Genomic DNA, 24734 nt, shown 5'->3' with positions numbered 1-24734 from the left:
ATGAAGAGTTGGCCATCCACTAACCACATCCACGAAGACCATAAAAACAGCATTCACAGACTTTTTTTTGGCTGCTGCTCAAATGATAAATCATCTTTAGTCCAAAGCATGCAATCCCACCTCCCCATGCTCCTACAGGGAAAGGAGTTGTGTAGCCCTTAAAGTAAGCCCTGCATAGAAAAATACCCACAGATGCTCTCCCATCGCAATCCACTAAGACAGTACAATAGATGTCCGTTCAGAAACTAATGTAGTTTGGCCTGGCTAATGGGAAAAGAATGTCTCACCTGATTTTACACTGTGGATTGACAATAACAAAAAACAATCCTCTGCCCAAACACATCGACAAATAAAAACAGCACTATACTTTACATAAAAACATAAAAGATAAAAAACATCCAGAACATCTAAACTGCAGTTCAGTCAAAGACTAAAATCGTCAACATAGGTCAGTTTTTTCCCTGAGGGGAAACTTTGGCAAGGGGAAAATCGTAGCACATGGCGTGATGATTGTCAGTACACTCCTTCAGTAGCATTTGACTGGTAGAAATGCTATCCAAGGACCTTGTTGCGGTGTTCCAATCTCAGAAGGACAGTTCAATTCAGACAACTCCAAACAGCTGCTGAATGAGTCATGAAGTTTATGGCTCCCTTTTTTGGCAAATAAATGCGATTAGGTCATTGTTGTTTTTTCTTGAAACGTGAACAAATCAACCTAAAAAAAAGCATCTTCAAATTACATTAGTATTGAGAAGGGAGAAAAGGGTCCAAAAACACAGGCATTAATGTGTAAGCAAACAAATCAATGTTAACATTTAACTACAGAGAAAATTAAACATTACTACTGCCTGGTCTATCCAGGCATATTGACAGTCATTTTGTCTGGATACTCAAGTACACTAACTCGATTTTACATCAATGTCCACTGCTGTAAAATACAAAATCACTGAAATTGAAGTTGAACCAAATGAAGCCACTACAAACCTTTGCACCGATGTAAGAGAAAAACAGGATGGTGTTTGTAACTTGAGCTTTTCACAAGTATTGCACTCTCAAATATGGCCTACATGGCAACTCCATTTCACAACAAAGGCTCTTCAGTGACTTGAGCACCCATGGCATATCGCCCACAGAGAAACCTCTTGAGGAAATGGTCCAAAATAGACTTAAGGGATTTCAACAACAGAATCATCAGGAAAAAATTAAAAACTACAGTCAAAGTCTTCCTCAGACACAATGGGTATTCCCAAATTGAGCAGCACGAGGGATGCAGGGAAGAGAGATGCCTTTGGTTGACTGCTTGGGGCTTGCCTTCGGGTAAAAAGCTGCCATGGGATATTATTGCCCAACATGTCTTCAAGATCTATGAAAACCCTACAAGAGCACCCAGTTTACAGCAATCGATGGGGAAACTTGAATTTTTCAAAGAAAATCATGAAAATCTGTGGAAAATCTGAATTCTATCTTGTTCCACTTACTGTCCTTTAGATTTGTTTGTGGCTACCATTTTTAAATCTTAGGAGCAAATCTGCGCCACAAGCTGGCCTTTTCAGTGATAAAAATACCAGTCAAGATTTCTTTTTTGTTTTAGCACAGCATGCCCTTGCCCCACTCTACATGTTTTATGAGATTGCAGCATTCCTGTTTTATTTTGTTTCTGTAAAGCAAGGTTGTCTTTTTGATTAACTTAGAAAGAGCTCTTCAGTATCCCAGTGCCCTTCCCAATCTTGCCAACTTCCAGTATTGATGTAAAATATGTATTCAATGGCACATAGAGAGTGCAGACTATGCCAGGACCGGAAACTGAAATAATCTTAAGGAGAAACTGCCATCGTCTTAAGGAAATAGGGAAACGGTGTAATATGAAATTCAACTGCACTTTACAGAAACAAAAAAAAAGAAAATGTAAAATATATCACTAAAAACATATCTTAAATATTGGACTAAACTATATTTTGCAATATCCACATGTACACTGATTTCAATTAGACATACCTGCTATTAAAAAGGTAAGAGATCTGTGTAATATTTTTGTGAACAGTGCCTACAATTCTTAATATTCGGGCACCTGCACAATGTTCCATCTAACAATCTAAAATGTCACATGATAAACTACAGACCTCTGCTACTTACAATCGTGCACTGCCTCCTGCAAGACATTTTGCGAAATGCAATGTGTGACAAACTGAGATAACAGGAAGAGGAACCCCGCAAAACAATCACAATTGGGTGATTTGTTGCTGCTGCACCTTCAAAAACCTGGATCTAGGCAACATTTATTCTATATTCTAGTTGTCTTATTGACCTGCCCAACTGTAGACAAAAAATAAAACGTGTTTTTAATAGTCAACATTATCACAAATGTTAACTGCATCGAAATGAGCCAATAGCTCTGTGTGCTCTTACTGAAAGCAAGCAGACACTTTAAAATAAAAAGGTCTTATTCTGGAAATTTCAAAGGGGCTGGTTTTACTGATTTTCTGATTCCAGCTAAAAAGCTATGATCCTAATCAGGACGACCGGGCAGATACTTGTCCTCCATTGGCACCCAAACAGCACTCCCATTGAGCGCCCTAAAATGTTCCTCCCTATGAAAACCAAAATTACCACTCAGTGGGTGCGATCCAACATGGCACTCACTGACCGTAAAGAAAAATGCCCTTTACTGAACATAAGTAACGCAAAAGTTCACGTTCTTGGTGCAGCACAAAATGCCATTTATGGATGTCATTTCAAATTTTCCTCACTGATGGAAGCCACAAAATGTCCCTCATTGGACAAATTCAATTGAAGGAACAAAACTATGTCACTCGTTGGATTCCAGCATTTTCCTTATCGGGCCTATATCAACCTACTTGGACACATAGTGTACCGCTTTTTCTCTTTCTAATGTTATCTTCCAGAAACATTGTGGATTCAGAGCCTGGTGAACTGGTCTGTTGAATATTTGTGCAGAAGGATGCATAGGATGTAAATGTTGATTCAAGGCATGTCTTCCCTGGTTTGTCCAATCCTAACTGCTGTTCTTGTGATGAGACGATTGCCGTAATGGCACACAAGTACACACATAGTTGGAAGTGCTTCTAAAAAATCTTTTGATTGGTTTATGCTAAAAGAAAAAACAGCACATAGACTTGTCAGTTCTTCATGAAGTTCCCATAAGAGCAACTTGACGCCCCTTACTGACTACCTGTTTGGTATTGCTGAGTGATGACGTGGACATTAGCTGCAGCTTCCAAACACTTCACTAACTTTTAGCTTGGGCTTCTTCAGTGAGCCTAGCTTTGGGTAGTATGCTGAAGGTCAATCCTCTAAACCCACATTACAGTCAAATTGTAGTCATTCTACTTCACAGAAACAAATAAATCCTCCACTGAGCTTTACCTCTACCACCACAGTGTAGAAAAGTCAAACGGCAGCTTCCAAACATCTTCTGTCGAGTACCTTATATTTGTATGCCAGTTGGGCCTTTTCTTTAAACGTTTCTTTCTTTTACAATATGAAATATGATTCCTCTGGTACACTGATCAAAAAATCAAGAAGACTTGATGAAATGGCTTCAGCCAACAGAGTAGAGATCCCATGGCAGTACTGCTACCACTACAGGGCCTATACTCTACAATGTCTTGAGGAAACAGATGAAAACGACAATCCATTCAGGCAGCTCGGAGAGCCACCACAGATATCCTTAAAGATCTTCCAGTGGCATAGAAAATCCCCTACGTAGGAGATAGAGGGTTTACAAAATAAACTCACACCCTGTAGAACAGGGTTAAAGTAACAAACGTTACAAAATGCAAACATGATACCGACTTGTACCGGTTAATGTTAGACATGGCTCAGTTCCTTTGTTTTAAGTACATAAACAAATAATTGTCAGAGCAGCTGGCATGTTTCTCTCCTTCTAGTGAAGAGGTCCGTCTTGATAGAATTCAACAGCAAAGAAGAATAAAACGAACAATTGGCTTAATGAAGACATAAGGTGGGTGGCCTTTGCCTTAAAACTACCCCTGTTATGTCCTCAGCCTATCTTTGCCTCAATACTACCTTTCTTTCTTTCTTTCTTTTTTTTAAAAACTCTCCTCTTAAAAAAATAAATTCCGGAAAACTCGGAAGTGGAGAGGAGACAATGTGGTGGAGGAGGCTAAAAGAGGCTCATACAGGTGAGCCATTCAAAAAGAGTTCTTAGGAGCCATCACTGTGATTCCGTCCATGGGAAACCACCTTTGGGTTTACAATGCTTCTTCCCATGTCAGGTAAATGCACACACTGGACGTTTGCAAAGTTCTTTCCTCAGACAAACCAAGCCCAGCTCATTTAGAAGAAATAAAAACCTTCAGGGCAACAGAGCAGGTAGAGGACCCCAAATCCCTTAAAGTACCAAAAAACATAAGTCTATTCTACTCCATCCGAAAGGAGAATTCATCAGAGGGTAAACTTTCCTTTCTTGTCCGATTATCTCTGAGAACCATTTTCCAAAAGAAATGCCCAATGCCCAGCTTCCGGCAGAAACTATTTCACGATTGGGCGGACTTCTTCAGGCCGGTCTCGTTGGAACTCTGCATGGCAAGAAATATTCTGCCCTCCTTGGTGAGGGCCTTCCTAAGCTTCGCAGAACTAAGACACTGTGTTCTTTCCAGCCCAGTTATTGTAGTCCCTGCCAGAGGAGAGACCATCGATGGCCCAGCACAGTGGCTGAGAGGTCTTGCTGCCACATGGAAGGGACAGCAAGATAGATTGGTAGTGCAGATCAGGTTGGTTTCTGCGATTACGGCTTCTGTGGTCCAGGAGACAACACCACAGGGGTGGAGAGGCCATCAACGCTCAACGTAGGGATGTGGATCTGGTTGTTGCCATTTGTTGGGAACTAGGTAAGGAAAAGAGACAAAGAAAAAGTGAAAAAAGAATAACTAAACACAGAGGTGCTTGCAGCTGAATTAAAAATCCATGGAGTAGCAAGATGGGGAGATATTCTATAGATATATATACACACACACACACAATTTTTCCTATATAATATATCTAGCATTAACCATTTTAACAAATTAAATATTGTCAAATTATTTCAGATGATTTGAATATTGTTCAAATAATCACACAAAAAAGCAAAAACAATTACAACCACACATTATGATCCCCACCAGATTCAAATACGGAAATGCATAAAGTGTACCTTATAGAAAGCTATGGTCTCCTTCATTGCATAGATGACACTAAGTTAATGCATGCACCTTCAGATCTGAAGTTTAACATGCAAAGACACTCTTGAGTGCCTCCCCTGGTGACCCAACCAAATATGTGTGGTCATCGTTGACTTCAACTTCTTCCCTGTAATGCCAATAATCCTTTTAATAACCTTGAACTACTACACTTTTTTTACTGGAGACAAAACTAAAACATATATTAAAGGGGTAGTTCACTGAAAAATGTTTTTGTTTAAAAATATTAGCCATAAGGAAAAATATAAACGCAAACTATTTTTTTTTTTAAAGTTCCTATGTAAAATATTTGGGAAATCAGCCTCAAAGTCATGATTTTTATTCGCTAGGAGGCATAAATTTTTTGCATTTAAGCAGCCTCCTGTGTTAATGTTAAGCTCTGCTTTTGCGGCACTAATCAAACAAAAGCCCCCTACTGGGAGCTTTTGCTTATTACTGCCGGAGAGCAGAGATTGGTGGCAGGCCGCAGCTGGAGGCTTGTTCCTGTGCTCCGGGTGAGTGCTGCCCCCACCTCTATTTGCATTTACTCTGGCCGCTGCAATCCTATATTAATGATCTCAGGTTCTCCGAGTTCATTAATATAGGATTGCGGCGTGCAGTGGAGTCTTCATAATTGCCGTGACTTTTGTTTTAAGTTTCTTGGGCTTCCCTGGAAATTTTAAACCAAAGTATCTGCAAATATAAATATTCTGCCGACGGGCAGCAGAGTGTTAACAATTGGTGTGACTTTCGTTTTAAGTTTTCCGGTCTTCCACGGAAACTTAAAACCAAAGTACCAGCAATTATGAAGACTCTGCCGCCTGGCGAGCAGCAAAGTCTTCATAATTGATGTGGCTTTCGTTTGAAGTTTCCCGGTCTTACCCGGAAACTTAAAACGAAAGCCACAGCAATTATGAAGACTCTGCCACCCGCCGGCAGGCAGTGGAGCATTTATAAATGCTGGTACGTTTCTTTAAAGTTTTATGCGCAGAAGGGATGTGACCCCGAAGGGATGTGACCTCAAAGGCATGCCCTGCTCTCCGGCAGCTATAAGCAAAAGCTCCAAGTATGGGGCTTTTGCTGGATTAGTGCCCGCGAGAGCAGAGTTTAACACTAACAGAGGAGGCTGCTTAAATGTACAAAATGGAAGCCTCCCAGTACAAACCTTGAGGCTGATTTCCCAAAAATTGTACATAGGACCTTTTAGTACAAATATTTTTTATATATATTTTTCATTTTGCCCATTCTTTTTAAACGATAAGGTTTTTTTAGCGATCTACTCCTTTAAATATACAGTTAGACCACATCTAAAGTAAAAAGAAGAGTAATTTCTACCCTTGTTTTGGCTTTCTTGTTAGGAGAACAATATGTTATTATAAATTGGATTCAGCTTAGGCTAGCAAGTACTTTGTCGGTATATAAATAAGTATATATCAATTTTAATAAAAATGTTGGGAACCATTTAGTGCCATTCATGGATAAAAAAAAACTACATTAAAAACTTATTTCAAAAAGTGCGACGAGTGTCTAAAAGAAAAAATAATCGTAAGCGTCTATAAAACACAGGCTTAACGTCGGCACTGCAGTCTTACTAGTTTCACTGGTCTTTCCAAAGATGCTGAAATATCTCAAACAATACCAGTTTCCATTATAGAATTTGATCCCTTGTAGCCAAAGCAGCTAACAGTGTTAAATCATGGTTACTTGTCTACTGACAACCTGGAGCAAAAGGGAGAGGACTCAGTTCTGTGATCCATTTTTCCCTAGTCCGTTTCTCACTAGTGTTCGTTCCACATTTCCCACAACACACCCCCTGATTTACCTTCCTATGTCAACCCCCTCTTTATTTCCCAGTCTTCTATTCCTCTCTCCCATTACTTCTCTCCTCTACCGCTGCAGTGCATAGTAGCAACTTGCCCACAGCATTTAACACAATGCAAGAACATACATACATAATTCAGCAAGCTTCTCATTGCAACAGGGGTTATTCAATAATGGGAAACGTGTACAATAATAGTTGCTCTAGAAATCCACAAATAACCCACCAAGATCGTCTTGAGTACTACAGTGCAGTGACAATGTCCCCTGCCTTGCTTTGCGGACCGCGGTAGAGTGGCTCAGAGGTCCAGGTGCTACCCAAGTCACTGACGGCAGACCCATGGAGGATCCCAGAGTCAATCTCACGGTTCTCATGGCTTGGTAGAGGACAGACAAACTGTCTCAGCCTAGGCCAGTCTTCCATCCAGTTCATACAATACAAAGTCCCTGTGTTGTCATAAATTAATACAAGAAACACTACAAAAATTAGAGAGAGGAATAAAATAAAATGTACTCCCATTTTATACAAAAAAAGGAATAAACAGTTTATTTGCGTTCATATTTAGAACTATTTCAGTTAAAACTTACACGTAATTAAATGCGTGCACCCCAGTGTGATCAGTGCCTTGAAAAATAATTCATATTCTAATTGATCAGATTAAAACACATGGGCCCTCATTCCGAGTGTGGAGGTAGCCATGGCGCTATTAGCGCCATGGCTGCTTCAAAAATCGGTCCGACTCCGGCCTGGTGAAGGGAGTAATTACCAGTCCAGTCCGAGGTCAGCGGGACCGGTAATTCCCCATTCACCAGGGCCATTCCCCATTCCCATTTAAGCCCCCATAGGCCTCAATGGGAAGGGGGAAGGCGGCAATAACGGTACCGCAAATTGCAGTACCGTTATTGACCCCGGTATCCCTTTGCGGGTCCCGTACTTAACGCCTGGTAAAACCAGGCATTAAGGGAGGGACCCGCAAAGGGACCTCGGAATGGGGCGCAAAGGGATTACCAGCACCAGTGTCATGACCGGTGCCCGGTATCCCTTTGCGCCCAGCTTGTAATGAGGGCCATGGTTATTAAACACAAATGATTGCACAAAATGTTTTTATAGCAGCGGAAATACAGTAGTTGTAATTATATTATTAGTCTTAAACCGTCTTGTTTTAAAAGACTCAATCTGTCGCTTTAGTGACTCAATGATGCAGCTGTTAAACTGAGGCTGTATTCGCAACCCAACAGGTTTAGTTTATTTAAATATATTTTCTTTAATAATAGCAACTTCTTCAGGTGATTTCGCTGATCTTGTCGCAACACACCCTCTTGGGTTAGGTGAAACTTGTTATAGTAGTAAGGTAAATGCACACCTAATTGGAGAAAGTATTGCGAAGTATTGTTTAAACACCCACAAGGAGTGATCTCTATATTCTTATGAGGTGCAGAGGAGGAATAGAGGGTTTTGGCACAACAACCCTATAGTAAATAAGAACAAAGGAAGAGGACCCAAGGTTGGAGTCCTCCCGTCCCCTGCACACTCTAAGTCTACGCAACAGGGGCGTAGATATTTTAAGGTAAAATTCAAAATATTTGTTTTTAGACTATCTATAGGAAAATGATTTGTCGAGACTATTAACTTAGAACAAAAGAACAATCGTTTTGGTTTATTAGGTGTTCAAAAGTGGAATGAGCACCTATTTATTAATACATAAAACAATGTGTAGTCAAGGCAGGAAAAACAAAACAACATTATAATGTCAACGTAAAGATGATTGATTGAGATTCCACTTTCTGTGGCTTGACGCGTTTCGAGGAGATTCCTCTTCTTCAGAAGCCTTTGTGGATCTACTGTCTAGTCATTGTGTACATAGAAATGAAGATCAAAAAGAAATCAATCAATCAAACGAGAGTATATGTCTATATAAGCTTCATTGATCAATAAAATAAAGTTTCATAACTACAATCAGATTGAATATATACACATATTGTGCTCTATATTGTTCAAATTCAGTTTAGTACACCCAGGGTTGCTATATTTTTAGTTGAAAACAACTCCAAAGAATATCAGTCTAGTGCATTCCCTAGCACCTCTAGTGGGAGTCTAGCAGACATAATGACCCAGAGGAGGACAATTTAATTGAGTCTGGTTGACGCGGGCTACTCACCCAACGAAGTTGTTTTGACAAGGAAAAACATTTTCTAGGTAAAGTGTACTAACCTATAGAGGTCTAATGTTGTGGCTGAGAAGCCACCCACAGTGAGCGGTGCGTCAAAAGGTTGCATATTAGAGGAGCCAAGTTCTCGATGTAAGTATTTTCCTGATGCCGGTTGGTGTTCCGACACTCTCGATATGACCTGTATGAAATAGTAATCACGTACAGGTCACCATGTGTGATTCGATGTAGCTATACAAGTGTGAAAACCAAAATACATTGGTCGGGATATGCCAAAATACCTTTCTGCGGCACGATTCAATAATGTGGTAGTCTCTGGGAAACGTGTAACATCTCAGGGGGAGCAGGTGAAAATTGATCGGCGAAGTCCTAAAGCCAGCCGTTGTCTGTGAAAAGACAATGGAGTGTAGGTAAGCCTGCAGAACTTAGTAAAGTATAGATAGCGTGAGTCGAGTGTGCAGAAAGTTAGAAGAACGCGTACCTAATCCATCGCGATGTTCTATTGAATCGGCAATGTTCTGCTCGTTGTTAGCACGATCTCCATGGAAACCAGGGACCGTGTAGAAGAAGTCTGGTATTTAGCGGGCTAGATTCAGTGGAGAGACATCAAAGACGGACTAACCCAATCGTAACAGAATGTGGCGGCCATCTTAAGCAGTCTGGGTAACACTAGTAAATCAATGAAGTAGCATGTAAACAATTCAGAGTGGCATCATCAAATAACTGAAACAGGATGATGATGCCAATAGCATGATTTTGAGAAATCCATGCTTCACCCATAGTGATCAAATATAGAAATCAGAATAATTTTCTCAAATGGTTTTTTACGTGATAGTGCTAAACAATGTGGCATTACTAAGGCATTCAAGTATAGGTGAGTCCTCATAAACATTCATTTCTTTTATTACACTTCGCTGAAACATCTGATAAAAAATCTACCAGGTGTCCTCACATTCTTTGTGATTGGCTGAACCATCTGGTTACGAGTACCAGGTGTCCTCACATTCTAAGTTGTACGTAACATATTCAATGTTTAGCGTTAGGGGATACCAATGTAGATTACATCTTATGACAAGGGTCTCAACTATGGATCCTTGCTTGCAACTGAGCATTTAAGAGTACAAACTGTGTAACATGACGTAGATACTCTATTTAAATGGTGGCGTCCCCATAGTTGGTGCTATTTGTGCAACAGATGGCTATTGTTCAATCGGGAGCCATTATGTTACTGATCATCTCATATATCAGGTGGGTAATTATTGGATCGTTGCTGACAACCCATGTCCCAAGACTTAGTAAATATGTTGGTGTATACTATAGGGTGCAGGGTCTACAGGACAAAAATATCTAGACTGTTAAAAAATGCTCAGATAAAGCAGTTAAGGGATGTTTCCTCATTGAGTCCCCTTGGATATTTAGTGTCTAGAAGGTATATCCAGAATTTTTCTCTTTGTGACAACAATCTTGTATAGTTACCACCTCGCTGTGGTTTGCTAACAACTTCAACGACCTGAAATCTCAATTGGCTGATGTTATGTTTAGCTTCCATGAAATGTCTGGCTACCGGTGATTTCTGATTTAGGCAACGGATGGTAGACTTGTGCTCTGAAATTCGTTCTCTTAGGGACCTCGTGGTCTGTCCAATATACAATTTACCACACGGGCATTTCAAAGCATATATGACGCCTGCTGTTAAACAGGTGGCGAAGCTTCTGATCTTTATCTTCCTGCCAGTCGATGGATGAGAGATGGTGTTTCCCTTAATTACATTATTGCAATTGGTGCAGTTAAGACATGGGAAAGTACCCATTTTTTTAGTCTGTAGGAATGTTTGTTTCTCCTTGTCAGGTCTTTCAGCTTTCACGAGTCTATCCCTAAGGTTACGACCCCTTTTAAAAGCCATCATTGGCGCTCTTGGAAAAAGCTCTTTCAGATGTTCATCACTCTGTAGTAGTGACCAGTGTTTTCTTATTGACTTTCCAATTTGGAAACTTTGACGTGAATATTTAGAAATATACATCAATGGAGTGGAACTAGTTTTAGATTTAGGTGCTAACAGATCTTTCTGTGTTAGATGATTTGATCTAACGTTGGCATCTTGTAAAATATCATGGGGATAACCCCGTTTCTCAAAGCGTTCAATCAATTGAGTACATTCAATGTCGAAGCCCGCTGGGTCTGTTATAATCCTTTTCAGTCTCAGCATCTGACTGTAGGGGAGACTTTTTAGCATCGGTTTGGGATGAAAACTGGTGAAATGTAGGAGATTATTAGCGTCTGTAGGTTTATGATAAATGGTGGTCACTATCTTGCCTTCATAGATCTTCAAGCTTACATCCAAAAAGTGGAGATCTGGTTCCCCCACATCCATTGTGAATTTGATTTTGGAATGTACTGTGTTCATGTAGAGCAGAAAATTGTCCAATTCCCTTCTTGTGCCGCACCAGATTCCAAATATGTCGTCTATGAATCGTTTCCATAATATGATCTTACTCGACCATATTTGGTTCTCTAGGACATGTTCTGTTTCAAATCTATGCATAAAAGAGTTTGCATAGACCGGTGCCATAGCAGAGCCCATGGATGTGCCGGATATTTGATTGTAAAAGGTCTTTTGAAATCTGAAGTAACTATTATGTAGAATGAGTTTCAGTAATTCTATAATGAACTCTGGGTTACCTCGTATTTGTTCCGAGTTGAGGAGCAACCATTCCACAGCGTTAATACCTTCCTCATGGGGTATGGAAGTATATAGGCTGCATACATCCATGCTGAATATGATGCAGTCACTACTGATAGCTGAAATTTCTGCTAAGCAGTTGAGAAAATCAGTAGTATCCTTGAGATAGGTAGGAATTACCTGGATCAGAGGCTGGAGAAGGCGGTCTACATAGATAGCCAGGGGATCGAATATACTCTCCGTCCCTGCAACTATGGGTCTTAGTGGAGGTTTCTGACTGTCCTTATGGATTTTGGGAAGTCCATAAAATACTGGTGTTATAGGATATTTATTGATAAGGAATTGACTGGTTTTAACACTAATCCAATCATTTTCGAGTGCATTATTGATTAGGGTCTCGATGTTAGTTTTTAGGCCCTGAAGGGGGTCTCCGTTCAATCTGTTGTATGTTGTCTGGTCGTTGAGTTGTTCAAGACATTGAGTGGTGTAGTAGCTCGTATCCATAACTACTATGGCTCCGCCCTTGTCTGCAGGTTTGATGGTGATATCTTCATCTTTAGCCAAGGTTTCAATGTGCTCAAGTTGACTATTCTTGATATTAATCGGAGATGATTTACGGTAGTTAATCTGTTTCAGATCATTAAGTACCTTTTTCTCAAATAAATCAAGTATAGGGTTTTGAATGGGTGGGTCGAACAAGCTCTTAGGTCGTAGCTCTAAATTGTCTTCAGGAGTGTCATCTTGTCCAGGGTCATTTTCAAAAAACATCTTGAGTCTAATCTTTCTCATGAGACGGTGTAGGCACACTTGTTCATCAAACATTGATGTATTTGTTCGTGGGTACAAATGATAGGCCCCGATTCAGGATAAAGAGTTGGTCGCTTGATAAATGTTTGCTTGAAATATTCATCACGATATTCTCAACTACTTGTTGTTCTTTGTTTTTGGAGGTCTTTTTCCCTCTTCGGGTCTTTCTCTTAACCGGTCTCTCAGGCCTAAAAAAACCCCAGCTGCTGTTGCTGCTCGTCCCGTATGTTGATCTATTGATGATTCTACTCTGGCGCTTTCTGTCTCGCTCTGGGATACTGTTGATTGTTGTCCTGAAATTTGACCAATCGGGTCCCCTAAGCTCCCACTGCTGCTGTCGCTACCCGAGTTAGGGGAATTCGGGTGTGGTGGTCTATTTCTGTTCTGGTTTCGATGGTGGTAGAACTCTTGCCAAGAGTAGACGATGTCGTTCAAATAATCGAAGGTATCACGTTTGAACTTCCTTAATTTTCTTTGTTCAATGTCAACCTTATAATGATTTAATTTCACGTTGATGTCCTCCAACAGACTTTTGAGCTCCTCCGCTGTTTTAAACTCTGATAATTGTGTTTTAAGCGTATCGATGTCTGTATCTAAACTTGTCAATGATTTCGAAAGTTCTTCAATCGTTAGTAAAATAAGGTCAAGTGAGCATTTATTCAAAATTTGGTCCCATTTAGCAATAAATGCTTTACTTTCGCTGCACAGGGTCGGTCTCAGATATACCCTAAGGCCTCTGGGGATCCTCTGGGATTTATAGTATTCAACTAATGTAGTAGCGTGAAGTTTTTGAGATATTTCACGCCTGATCAATTTTTCCAACTGAGAGACTAGTTTCTCCGGGTTTGATGTGGATTGTAAACTATGTTCTGTATTCTTGATAAGGGACAAAATGCGTTTTGCTTCCTCCGTGCCAAATGCGAAGGTTGTAGCGTGTTTATCAGTCAATTCGTTGATACGTGAAAATGACATGTTAGTTAAATGTTATGGAAAAAGGGTGCTACCACCGGTTGTGCCACACTGGAAAGGAACCAATGAACAAACAACAAGGTATAGTAGTAAGGTAAATGCACACCTAATTGGAGAAAGTATTGCGAAGTATTGTTTAAACACCCACAGGTGAAACTTGTGCCTATATTTGAAGTCACGTTCAATATCAATACTCTATTCGTGTTCTTCAATTTCTAAAATATGTCACAGAATTCTGTGAATGTTGTTGTTGCTTGTATCATAAAAATACAAAAACAGCTCAAGTTAAATGCTGTTCTTGTTTTAGAATTTAATTATATTGCCAACCTGAAAATAATACAAAGGTCTATCTTTTATGAATGTGCACCTATTGTGTTACTGTCTAATAGGTGATCAGCAGAAGTTACATTTCTCTAGTATCCCTTCCTAAGGAGACAAACATGATGTCCCTTGGTTATTAAAACTAATCCATAAACTGTGATAAATTACATTATCTAAGGTTTTTGATGAATGCACTTTCTTATATTAGCCTTGGTTGTTAACTTGGCTTCTAGTTACAATTCATTCCATAATATCAATTTTCAGTCTCCTCATTGCTTCCATTTATTATTTGCTGTGCTCCTATAATGACATAACGTTGTGTATTCAGTACACTATGTTGTTGTTAATTATGTTCTCATAGCTTAAAAGTATTAAAAATGCTTACCTACTGCGCGCAGCTTATAACTTGTTAAATGCGCATGTCTCTGTAGGGGAGGCAGAAATCAAATTGGATATGTCCACATTAGGCTGAAATAGCTCTAATTCTGCAGAGATATAAATAATGGTCAGGTCTAACTTCCCACTTTAGCATGTTGCTCATATTGCTCATCGCCTATCTATAAACATTATTTGGAAGGTGCCCAATGACTTACTTGGATTTGTGGCGTGCTGGAGCTCATCTATCCTTTCTGCTCATAGCAGTCTGTCTTGCCGCTGCACAAGCTAAACGCAACCTTGTTGCTTGCGTATTTACACGCTCGCCACGTGATACCGGCAATATTAGTAGATATTATATAACTAAACGTCTTCCATGGCAGCCATCCTATAGTGATTGACGCAGCTATTAAATTCCATACAGCAACACAATGTTATTCTGATTGTTTTCAATGATGGCAAAATATATTGTCTTACACTTAGTGGGTTTAATACTTTACATTGTTAAAACTCTGATTAATTTATAATCGCGTATTGACTGAAATATATAAACACCACTGAGTCTCTTGAATTACTTCAGGACGATGGCTTTCAATGATCACGCTGTGGTTATATTATGTCATTTTTGGTATTCTACATTCACTTATCTTGTGTTTAATTACCATTGTACTTCGCAGATTATATATTCCAGTCATCATTATGTGGTTAACTTCACTAGACATGTATGTGAATATCTGCAGCTATTTTATCACTAGACAGGAAAATGTCTAGTTGGTGTCGCTCATAACAACTTTTTTTTAATTTATTTATAAGAATTACACAAAGATAAAAAAACAAATCAAGTAATACAATTAAAACAAAGCAATTAAGTACACGTAGAAGAACAAGTTACTTCTTACCTTGTAACGTTCTTTCGATGGGATGTTCCTCCGACGTATTCCTCATCTTAGATATCTCTTTTCAGCTTTGCTGGCCTCGGAAATTATTTCTCTAGAGGGCGCTGCGCGTTGACGTCCGCCGAGTCGATGTCCCTCGACAGCCGCCTTATCGACGTCATCCTGCCTATAAAGGCCGCGCACAGCGTCCGTTGCTCAGTTCCGTTTTGTAGCCCACAATAATTCTTTCTGGACTATACTATTCACCCTGAAGGAGCGTAAGCTGCAACAACAAAGGAAGTAGTACTGCGGGGATGGATGGGAGAGTCGATGAGGAATACATCGGAGGAACATTCCATCGAAAGAACGTTACAAGGTAAGAAGTAACTTGTTCTTCGAAGGGATTGTGTCCTCCGACGTATTCCTTATCTTAGATAGGGTCCCATAGCAGTATTCTGTTATTGGAGGTGGGAGTACTGACTTCATGCTTCCTCATATTGATGAATAGAGTGCAATACTGCCCTTCCAAACCTAGTCTGTTAACTGGAGGAGGACTCCAAGTTGTAAAACCGTGCAAAGGTATGGACGGACGACCATGTGGCAGCCGCACATATGCCTCTAACCGGCACTCCTCTTTTGAGGGCCAATGAAGCTGCGATACCTCTGGTCGAATGAGCCCTAAGATTTTGAGGGGGCTCTTTTCCTGCCAGTTTATAACATTCCAAAATGGCTAAAATGATCCATCTGGAAATGGTCACCATTAGTTATCGGTAACCCCAGCTTGTGACCTGCGTAGCCTACAAACAGCTGGTCTGCTTGTCTTATCCTAGCCAGTCTACTAATGTAAAAACTTAAAGCCCTTCTTGGGTCCAGCCTGTGTAACCTCTCTTCCTCTTTCCCCGGATGGGGAGGAGGATAGAAAGATGGAAGGGTAATCTTCTGAGTGATATGAAATTCAGAAACCACCTTTGGGAGGAAATTAGGCTTAAATTGCAGAACAACTTTGTCTTTGTGAAAGATTGTATGAGGGGGTTTACAAGAAAGAGCTTGTAACTTGCTCACCCTTCTAGCAGATGTAAGTGCTACTAATAAAACAGTCTTAAGGGTAAGAAATCTTAACGAACAAGAGTGGAGTGGTTCGAAAGGTGTGCCCGTCAGGAAAGTTAGGACTAAGTTTAAATCCCATAGGGGAACCTGGAATGGTCTTGGGGGATAAACGTTAGTTAACCCCTTTAGAAACTATTACCAAGGGTAACTTGAAATAGGATGGTTCTTCCGCAATGCGCTTAAAGATGGATAGCGCTGCGAGATAGCCCTTGATGGTGCCAACTTGAAGGCCTGAATTCGCTAAATAAAGTAGGAAGGACAAAACCATTGGTGTACCACAAGAAAAGGGATTGATATTCTTTTCTCTACACCAGCTGCAAAATCTGTTCCAACGGCAGCGGTATAAAGAATTTGTTGCTGGCCTTCTTGCCGAAAGCAACACCTCCATAACATCATCAGGGAGGTCCCAATCCTTGTTCCTCAGCCTTTCAGAAGCCAAGCGTGAAGGTTGAGGGTTTTGATGTCTGGATGGAGAACCTGACCTCCCTTCCGTGAGAGCAGATTCTCTCTGACTGGAAGTCGAATTGGAGGGCAGATGGACAAGTCTAGAAGGTCCGGGTACCACGTTCTCCTGGCCCAATCCAGGGCAATTAGGATCATGATTTTCCAGAATCTTCTCAACCTCCTGATCATTTGAGGAATGACAGGGACCGGTGGAAACGCGTACAGAAGCGGAAACTCCCAGTCCACTATGAACGCGTCTCCCAGAGCTCCTCTCGGGGGAAATTCCCTTGAACAGAACAGATCGCACTTCCTGTTGACACTGGTGGCGAACAGATCCACCTGAGGGGTTCCCCAAAGGGCGAAGATCTCTTGAAGGACTTCCTGAGCTAGTTCCCACTCGTGGGAGACTGTGCTCTGCCTGCTCAGAGCGTCCGCTGTCAAGTTCTTCTCTCCGGCTAGGTGAACTGCCGATAGAGAGATTCCTTCTTGGATTGCCCAAAACCAGAGCTGCATCGCCTCTCTGCACAGAGGTAGTGATCCTACGCCTCCTCTTTTGTTGAGGTAATGCATGGCCACTGTGTTGTCCGTCATTATCAGGACATTCTTTCCTTGTACAGATGGCAGAAAAGCCTTCAGCGCAAGTCTGATGGCCCTCTGCTCTAACAGGCTGATATGTAGTCTGGACTCCGATGGAGACCAACGACCGCTGATGGTCAAGTCGTTGGCGTGGGCTCCCCACCCCGTGAGTGAGGCAACCGTGACTACTGTTATCTCCGGCCAGGGTTGCCAAAACTGCTCTCCTTTCAGAATGTTCTCCTGACAGGCCCACCACTGAAGGTCTCGAGCCACCCTGTCGGGAACCTGAAGAAGATCTGTCATTGTCCCTGAGAATTGTGACCACTGAGTTCTCAGTGCCTACTGGAGAGATCTCATTCTCAGGCGAGCCTCTGGCACTAGGAAAATGCAGGATGCCATGAGGCCTTGCAACCTCAAAAAGTCAAAGGCTGGGAGACGTTGGGCATTTTGAAACTTGGTGACCATCTGTAGAATATCTTGAGCCCTCCCTCTGGTGGCGAGGCTTTTCCCAGGGAAGTGTCCAGGACCGCTCCAATGAACTGGAATCTCTGAGATGGTATCATCTGTGACTTCTTTAAATTGAGGGAGAAGCCCAGTCTGTGAAGGGAGTGGCAAACATGATCTAGCTGGATCTGAGCTTGTTCCGAAGATACAGCTCTGATAAACCCATCGTCCAGGTAGGGGTAGACGTGAATCCCTTCCCTTCTTAGACTTGCAGCCACTACCAACATTAACTTGTGTGAAGACCCTCGGGGCGGAGGTCAGCCCAAATGGCAGCACTCGAAATTGATAATGAGAGTTGCCAATTGCGAACCTCAGGTATTTCCTGTGTTTGAGATGGATTGGCACATGGAAATAAGCGTCCTGAAGGTCCAGAGATACCAACCAGTCCTGGAACTGAAGGGCCTGAAGGATCTGAGAGAGAGTTACCATCTTGAATTTGTCTTTCCTGAGGAATTTGTTCAATTCCCGCAAGTCCAAGATGGGTCTCAGTCCTCCGTCTTTCTTTGGTATGAGAAAGTAAGGGGAGTACCAGCCCTTGTTCCTCTCCGCTACAAGTACCGGTTCTATGGCACCTTTCTCTAGCAGGTCTAAAATTTCCTGCAAGAGGAGCGGATTTGGAGCTTTTTGAGAGCTGATCCCCGGTGGATGACTCTGAGGTATGCGTAGGAGAGGCAGGCAGTAACCTTGTGCAACTGTCTCCAATGCCCAAGCATCTGACGTGATAGCCTGCCATTCCGCCAGATGTTGAGTTAACCTGCCTCGAACAGGTGTCTTGTGAGGGAAGTCCTCAGAGTGGTTTTGGGGCGGCTGATGCAGATGCCGATGGTAAAGAGGCACCTGCTGTTGCTGCGGCTTTTGAATATCTACCCCGTCAACCTCGGGTAGTTCTTCTTTGTCCCCTTTGAGCCGGTCGTCCTCTACCTCTTCCGAATGCAGAGTAGAAGCGAAAAGACTTGCCTCTCGCAGAGGTTCCTGTGGGACGAAAAGGTGTCTGACGGATTGCAGCGCCCAGGGATTTTGCTGCTGCCTTTGATGTTTGCAGTTTTTCTAAACTGTCATCCGCCTTTTTCCCAAACAAAGAAGAGCCATCAAATGGCATGTTCAAGAGCCTGGCTTGCACATCTGGGGCAAAACCAGACTTTCTCAACCAAGCAAATCTCCTGGTTGTTGTACTTGCCGCCATTGCTCTGCTGATACTGTCAGCCGAATCAATGCCCGTCTGGAGGGATTCGCACATAGCGTCTTTACCGTCCTTTATGATATTTAGGAACGCCTCCTTTTCTTCTCTCTCCGGGATGCAGTCAGCCGCTTTAGAAGCACACTCCCAAAGTGTATGGCTAAATCTAGCAAGGGTGCAAGTAGCATTAATAGATTTTAACGCCATGCTACATGCCGAAAAGACTTTCTTAGCCATAGCATCATATTTTTTATCGTCCCTGTCCTGTGGGAAGGTAGGGTAAGCAGTCTTGATGTCAGTAGAAGATGCTGCCTGTACCACCAGACTTTCTGGGGATGGGCATTTGGACAAAACCTCAGGGTCTGCAGAGGATACCCTGTATTTAGTAGACAGTTTTTAATTTACTGCGGGGACGACATCTGGGGTTTTCCAGTTCGTCATGATTTTCCTTTGAAGAGCTTTATGAAAAGGTACTACAGGATCCTCCTGTGGACCTTTATCAAGAATATCCGTGGGGTCATCCTGTTGGAAAGCCTGTGAAGGTGTTGACCACCCCATAAATTCTGTGATCCTGGCCATTAAGGCTCTATAAGGGGTTTCAGCATGCTCACCCGGGTCTGGCCTAGCGAACTCCACCTCTGGGGAAGTGTCTAAACCACTTGCCTCATGTAAGGAATCATGGAGTTCCTTTAATCTGCGTTCCTCTGAGGATAACTCCTCTTGAACTGGGGTTGCAGATCACTGCAACTCAAATGTCTCTTCTTGGTCAGATAGTTCTCCCTCTTCCATAATTGAGGACACTGTTCTCAATTGGTCTGAACTCACAAAGGGTGTGAAACCCATCTCCAAGGCAGAGGGTGCCAAACTTGTTGTAATCGGCCTCGAAAACGTCGATGTTGTCGACGCCGAAGGCTTCGAACGTGGCGTCGAAAACAAAGGCGGAGGCCTCGAGGTCCTCGATAGAATTGGAATTCTGCTTGAGGATGTCGACAATCTCGACGACATCGTCATCGAAGACCTAGGAATAGCCACTGGGTGCGCCGCAACCGTGACTTTCCTTGGCGTCGACGCCGGTGTCGAGGATGGCATCGAGTCGACAGACCCGTGTGTCGAAGGTCCCTTCGACAACGGCGTCGAAGACACCGACCTCGGCGTCGACGGAACCTTCGTCGACGGAACCTTCGAAGAAGGATTCGAGGTCTTTGCTTTACTCGAGGGTTTGTGACGTGCTCGAGAAGCTTCCTTCGCCGGGTACTGCGACTTGCAGCGTTTTGGACCTTCGGGTCTTTCGACCAGAGCATCGCTCTCGGCAGTCTTCAAGGGGGTCGAGGCCGCTTTCTCGAAGACGCTCATCATATTTTTTCGGAATTCCTCCCATTCAGCCCGGGAACTATGTTTCGTGGGGCAAGGGATTCTCTTAGGTGAAACAGAGGAAGAGGACGACGAAGAAGGGGATCTTCGACGTCTCCTCTTCGAGTGCTTCGATCTCAAAGAGTGATGGGACCCGCTCCGAGACCTGGAGCGCGAATGGTGACTAGGAGACGAATGTCTCGACTTCGTCGAGGAAGAAGAAGCTTTAGAAGTCTTACCTTTTTCCAGCTTCCCCCTACGCTCCTTCAGGGCCTTAGTTGTCATGGACATACAGTCCTCGCACTCTGAACAATGGTGTTCAGCTCCCAAACACCACAGACAAACTCTGTGAGGGTCAGTCAGCGACATCTTTTTTCCACAGTCTCGGCATTTTTTAAAGCCGGACCGAGGGGTCGTCGGTTCCGACGAGGAAGCCATCGAGTATGGATCGAATATCTCGAGGAAATTGGATTCATTCTCTACAAAACTGAGCAACGATATTCCGAGGCACTGAGTAAGCGCGGAAAAACGGAACTGAGCAACGGACGCTGCGCGCGGCCATTATAGGCAGGATGACGTCGACGTCGATACGGCGGCTGTCGAGGGACATCGACTCGGCGGACGTCGACGTGCAGCGCCCTCTAGAGAAAAATATTCCGAGGCCAACAAAGCTGGAAAGAGATATCTAAAATAAGGAATACGTGGGAGGACACAATCCCTTTGAATATAATATACAAAGAACCAACAAAGAACTAATACAAACTCAGAAAATCACCCCAAATCTTTTCATGTAATCTCAACTTCCCTTGTCGCTTATAAATTACCCTCTCCATGGTTGCAAGCCCAGACATCCCCTCAATCCAGTCCTCCACAATAGGAGCAATCCGTGTCTTCCAGCCCCTCAGAACCAGTTTCTTTCCCAAACTAGCACCAAGGAGCAGAAACTTCTTCCGTGAAATAGAGAGATCCTCCAGCAACTCACCTCCCCCCAAAATCATCGTCATGAAATCCAACTCAACATCCAAATTCAAAACACGCAAACAGACACAACAAACATCATGCCAAAATCCCCGCACACGCACACATTCCCAAAGCAGATGTTCCAAACTTCCCAAGGCATTCCCACAACACCAGCCGAATCAATCATCCCTCTCTTGAACATCCGTTCTGGATACCAAAACACTCTATTGAGGATCTTTACCCGTCTCGACCTTTCCTCCGAATTAATAGCACAAAGCTTAACATTCGCACACATTTCGAACCACATCTCTGGCAAAATCTCACACCCCAATCTCCTCCCCCACTCATCCCTCAAACCAGAATTCTCCTCATAAGCAGACAATACTATTGTAAATCCTGCTAGCAATTGAACAACCACCTGGCTCCCTTTCCTTAAGAAAGAGATTCACCATTGCACCCCCTTGCTCCACTACATCACCAATACATCTTTTCAATTTTCTGAAATCATTAGTTCGGAAATTGGCAATGTTAAATCTCGCCTGTAATTCTCTTTCACCAATCCACTCACCATCCACAAATACATCATCAATCCTGTAAATTCCACTCAAAAACCAATCAAGCCAGAATAAAGACCTACCTCCAACAGAAATCAACGGATTCAACCAGATGGATGCATGAGTGGTTTTCATAGCAACCAATCCTAGCAATTCATGTATATGTTTCCACGTTTCTCTCCGAAAAACCGTCAAAGGCGATTTCTTACACAATTTGTTCGTAGCCGTAAGGCTCGCCCAAGGAGGAAGCGGGCCCAACAAACTTGCCTCAGCAATTGCACATTGATCAGGTGAGTCTACCAAAAAGGGTACAATGAAGTGACTGGAAAAAGCTAAATGATACGCCTTAAAGTTTGGAACTCCCAGTCCACCCTTTTCCACAGGTAATTGAAGTTTCCATAACTTGAGCCGTGGCGGTTTGCTATCCCATAAAAAGGACTGCAACAAACCATCACTTTTCTTCCAATAACGTTGACCAATTTTCACCGGAAGCATACCCAGAATGTAATTAATTTTCGGAGCCGCATTAATCTTAAGAGCTTTTACCTTGCCCCAAAGAGACAAATGAAGAAAAGACCACCTATAAAGGCTCTTTTTCAAGTCACTACACACTTCACTTATGTTCACCACGACCATCTTGTCTACCTGTGGGGCCAGCCAAATACCCAGATATTTTAGTTTCCTATCACACCACTGAAATCCAAGTCCAGTAATCAAATTCTTATCACAGTATCCTGAAATCGGCAACACCTCGGATTTGGACCAATTGACCTTAAACCCTGCCACTGCATAAAATCTATCCAAAACATCTAATAAGGCCGGAAGGGACACTTTCAAATTCCGCAATAATAATAGCAGATCATCTGCATAAAACCACAATTTTTGATCGGCACCATGAAAGTTCAATCCTTGTATGTGCACATCACACCGCAATGTCATGGCCAAAGGCTCCATTGCCAAAACAAAGATCAGAGGAGACAAAGGACAACCCTGTCTCATGCCCCTCTGCAGCACAAAAGAATCTGATGATTGTCCATTAGTTCTAACAGTGGCCGTTGGACAAGCATAAAGCAGGGCAACCAGTGAAATACATTTTTCCCCCAGGTTCATAGCACACAGTACTGAAAAAAGATACTTCCAATCAACACGATGGCCACATCATCCAAATCCTGTGCATGCGTTATCAGCAATAACAAATTTCTAATATTACTACAAGTTCTTCGACCAAGAACGAAACCGGATTGGTCAGTGTGCACCAATTTCACAAGCACAGTCTGCAAACGCATAGTCAACAATTTCACCAATATCTTGTTATCCGTATTAATCAAACTGATTGGACAATAATTTGAAGGCAAGCTGCTGTCTTTACCCTTTTTAAGGAAAACCGAAATTGTGGCATGGTTGGTAGAAGCAGGAAGCAGACCCTCCCCTCCCTGGACTCCACATACATATCACGTAAAAGTTCCACCGCTGAATCGGCAAGATTTTGTAAAATTCAACAGGCAGAACGTCAGGACCAGGAGACTTGCCCGAGTTCAATTTTCCGATCGCCAACTTCATTTCATCCACAGTTACACTCTCACGCAAGATGCCCTTCTCCAAATCATTTACTCTAGGCATATCCAAACCATCCAAAAAGGACTCATCCACACCACCAACACCCAATTCATTCTGGTACAATTTCTCATAATATTCCTTAAACGTCCCATTAATCTGTTTCGGATCAGAAGTCACCCTACCACCCGCCGTTACAATGGAACTGATTGCGCCCTCCGACTGTCGTTGCCTCAATCTGTACGCAAGCCAGCAGTCGCATTTCTCACCATACTCATAATAGGAACATTTCAACCTGAACAGATCTTTCTCAGATCGTACTCTCAAATTCTCATTCAACTCTCTGCATATTCCTTAATGTTCTCTTAATTTCCAGGTTTGCGGGATCATTCATCAAGGCATTTGAGCATTGTTTAATACGTTGTTCCAAATATAAACTTTTTCTCACCAAATTTTTCTCCTGCTACTGGACAATCCCAGCATCAGACCCTGCATTGTACATTTAAAAGCCTCCCAAATCGTCCCAACAGAAATCCCATCTGTTCTGTTTTCAAACCACAAAATGGTCAGCCTCGGATCTGATTTTTACCACAATCTTGTTGTCCTGAAGATTAGAGGTATTCATTCTCCAACAAAATGACATGGATGTATCAAACTTCAGACCTATATTCAGAAACACTGGTGCATGATCAGTAACAGCAATACAACCAATCTCGCAACTTGCCAGATTGGATGTTGCAGATCCAGCCGAGAGAAACATATCAATACGGGAGTGTCAACCATGCGAGCCAGAATAATAGGTATATTCCCTCAAGCCAGAATTACGCAATCTCCAACAGTCCTCCAAGGCAAATTCAGATACAAGAGAGCAGAAAGAACAATAAGTCGGGTCCCTTCTCCGAGTAGCACAGGGACCACTACGATCTTTTGCATCATCCAACACTAAATTAAAATCCCCCCAGGATCACATTCCGTGTACCAGTCGCTCATAACATCTATTGATTCCCTTTAGCATTAAGGTTGTGCCAATCAATATTTTCATTTAGTCCTGTTACATGACTTTGTTCAAATAATGAGAGTTCTTGTTTAGCTTCATTTTATCTCATTTTATATAATTGCTTAATTTGATCTTTACAAGCATTGACCACTTAAGTTCTTCACATTTATGTTCTGCTACCATAAAGTGGCCTACCAGAGGGGCTGTCAGAACACAATTCCTAATGCAGTTTATGGGTCACTGATACGTTTTCATTTCCCACTCAGTTTTTCCAATGTAAATCTCCTGGCAAGGGCACCA

General features: G+C 42.3%; 1 protein-coding gene across 2 annotated transcripts in view; it reads right to left on the bottom strand.

Moving 5' to 3' along the window:
* Positions 1 to 342: 342 nt before the first annotated feature.
* ELK1 (ETS transcription factor ELK1) overlaps positions 343 to 24734 on the bottom strand; it is a 795254-nt gene continuing 770862 nt past the window's right edge. For both annotated transcript variants that reach the window (XM_069647417.1, XM_069647418.1), the window contains one exon: positions 343 to 4867. In XM_069647417.1, coding sequence (XP_069503518.1) covers positions 4769 to 4867 — 99 coding nt within the window. In that variant the 3' untranslated portion in view covers positions 343 to 4768. The remainder of the gene's footprint in view (positions 4868 to 24734) is intronic.

This window comes from Ambystoma mexicanum, chromosome 2q (assembly GCF_040938575.1).
Source record: "Ambystoma mexicanum isolate Mex_15411 chromosome 2q, UKY_AmexF1_1, whole genome shotgun sequence".
Lineage (NCBI taxonomy): Eukaryota > Metazoa > Chordata > Amphibia > Caudata > Ambystomatidae > Ambystoma > Ambystoma mexicanum.
This window is presented reverse-complemented; position numbering and strand designations above follow the sequence as displayed.